Source organism: Nansenia antarctica (genome assembly GCF_963989245.1).
Source record: "Nansenia antarctica genome assembly, chromosome: 20".
Taxonomy (NCBI): Eukaryota; Metazoa; Chordata; class Actinopteri; order Argentiniformes; family Microstomatidae; genus Nansenia; species Nansenia antarctica.
Genome location: NC_137693.1, coordinates 354,330 through 357,109, shown reverse-complemented (window position 1 = coordinate 357,109; position 2,780 = coordinate 354,330). Strand labels below are relative to the sequence as shown.

The 2,780-nt window shown below is 46.7% G+C and overlaps 1 protein-coding gene across 1 annotated transcript in view; it reads left to right on the top strand.

Annotated features, from left to right (window-relative positions):
• Positions 1-478: 478 nt before the first annotated feature.
• Positions 479-2,780, top strand: part of LOC308174821 (B-cell receptor CD22-like) — a gene marked incomplete at both ends in the record, with an annotated part of 8,651 nt that continues 6,349 nt past the window's right edge. The window contains 3 exons of the mRNA XM_080549935.1: positions 479-485; positions 732-1,001; positions 2,070-2,345. Of these exons, the coding sequence (XP_080406061.1) occupies positions 479-485; positions 732-1,001; positions 2,070-2,345 (553 nt within the window). The remainder of the gene's footprint in view (positions 486-731; positions 1,002-2,069; positions 2,346-2,780) is intronic.

Genomic DNA, 2,780 nt, shown 5'->3' with positions numbered 1-2,780 from the left:
GATTTGCACACACACACATACACACACACACGCACACACACACACACACACACACACACACAATGACATAAAAACTGATTTACACACACACACACACGCACACACACACAATGACATAAAAACAGATTTACACACACACACAATGACATAAAAACAGATTTGCACACACACACACACACACACACAATGACATAAAAACAGATTTGCACACACACACACAATGACATAAAAACAGATTTGCACACACACACACACAATGACATAAAAACAGATTTGCGCACACACACACAATGACATAAAAACAGATTTGCACACACACACACACACACACACACACAATGACATAAAAACAGATTTGCACACACAAACACACACACAAACACACACAATGACATAAAAACAGATTTGAACACACACACACACACACACACACTCACAATGACATATAAAACAGATTTAGCAGACTAACTGTGAAACGATGTTCAGTGTGAGTATTATTGAGTATTATTGACAGTTTTAACTCACCTTGTTTAAGCTTTATTGACCTGGATAACTGTAAGTACAGGCCAGCTGGAGTCACATGGTGGTGTTAGTGAGGTCTGTAATGGACATCTTGTTGTGTGTAAAGAACCTTATTATTAGAAGCAACATATAAAATACCATCTGACACACACCAGCATCACATTCTAAAGACTCTGTGATGTGATTGGATCCTTCCTGTTATTTCTCAGACCCTCCTGGGGACATCTCAGTGTCGGCCCTTCCTATTGGTCCAGTAGCAGCAGGCAGCTCTGTGACTCTGACCTGCAGCAGTGCAGCCAACCCTGCAGTAGAGAGCTACACCTGGTACAGGGTCAGCGGCACCAGGACCAGCCCTGGAGTACCAGGGGCTCAGCTGGTCCTGGAGGACGTCTCTCCTCAACACTCTGGCCAGTACGTCTGTGAGGCTCGGAACAAACACGGATCCCTCAACTCATCTCTCCTGACTCTGGACGTCCAGGGTGAGTTCATCACTAGGCTTGTTCTGACTCTGGAGGTCCAGGGTGAGTTCACTAGGCTTGTTCTGACTCTGGAGGTCCAGGGTGAGTTCATCACTAGGCTTGTTCTGACTCTGGACGTCCAGGGTGAGTTCATCACTAGGCTTGTTCTGACTCTGGAGGTCCAGGGTGAGTTCATCACTAGGCTTGTTCTGACTCTGGAGGTCCAGGGTGAGTTCATCACTAGGCTTGTTCTGACTCTGGAGGTCCAGGGTGAGTTCATCACTAGGCTTGTTCTGACTCTGGAGGTCCAGGGTGAGTTCATCACTAGGCTTGTTCTGACTCTGGACGTCCAGGGTGAGTTCATCACTAGGCTTGTTCTGACTCTGGAGGTCCAGGGTGAGTTCATCACTAGGCTTGTTCTGACTCTGGACGTCCAGGGTGAGTTCATCACTAGGCTTGTTCTGACTCTGGAGGTCCAGGGTGAGTTCATCACTAGGCTTGTTCTGACTCTGGAGGTCCAGGGTGAGTTCATCACTAGGCTTGTTCTGACTCTGGACGTCCAGGGTGAGTTCATCACTAGGCTTGTTCTGACTCTGGAGGTCCAGGGTGAGTTCATCACTAGGCTTGTTCTGACTCTGGACGTCCAGGGTGAGTTCATCACTAGGCTTGTTCTGACTCTGGAGGTCCAGGGTGAGTTCATCACTAGGCTTGTTCTGACTCTGGAGGTCCAGGGTGAGTTCATCACTAGGCTTGTTCTGACTCTGGACGTCCAGGGTGAGTTCATCACTAGGCTTGTTCTGACATAAAAACAGATTTGCACACACACACACACACACACACACAATGACATAAAAACAGATTTGCACACACACACACACACACACACACACACCCTCACAATGACATATAAAACAGATTTAACAGACTATTGCTAACTGTGAAACACTAAATCGCTGAAATCGCAGAAAATCCTTATGTGTGTACCCCGCTTTACTGTGAAACACCCTTTTGAGTATCATGTCTACCCTAACAACTACAGTAACAGCTACTTTACTACAGTAACCATGACGATGACTCTCTCTCTTCCAGATGGTCCAGAGAACGTCAGGTTGTCAGTCAGTCCAGCAGGTGATGTTGTTCAGGGCAGCTCCGTCACTCTCACCTGCAGCAGCAGTGATGCCAACCCACCTGTGGTGAGCTACTTCCTGTATAAGGAGGAGGAAGGAGGAGGCGTTACTACTGTGACAGAGAACCAGAGACACACCATCTCCAACGTTCAGCCCAGCCACAGTGGACGGTACCGCTGCCAGGCCTCCAATGGCATCAGCACAGCCAGATCTACTACAACTACCCTCAGTGTTCAGTGTGAGTATTATGGACAGTATTAATAATACACACACACACACACACACGCACACACACACACACGCATAAACATTTTCACACACGCATAAAAAGATTTGCACACACACACATACACACACACACACACACACACACACACACACGCACACAATGACATACAAACAGATTTGCACACAAACACACGCACACACACACACACACACACACACACACACACACACACATACACACACACACACACACACACGCACACACACATAAAACAGATTTGCACACACACACATACACACACACACACACACAGATACACACACACACACACACACACACATACACACACACACACAGATACACACACACACACACACACACCCTCACAATGACATATAAAACAGATTTAGCGGACTTATTCCACACATAAGGATTTTCGGATGT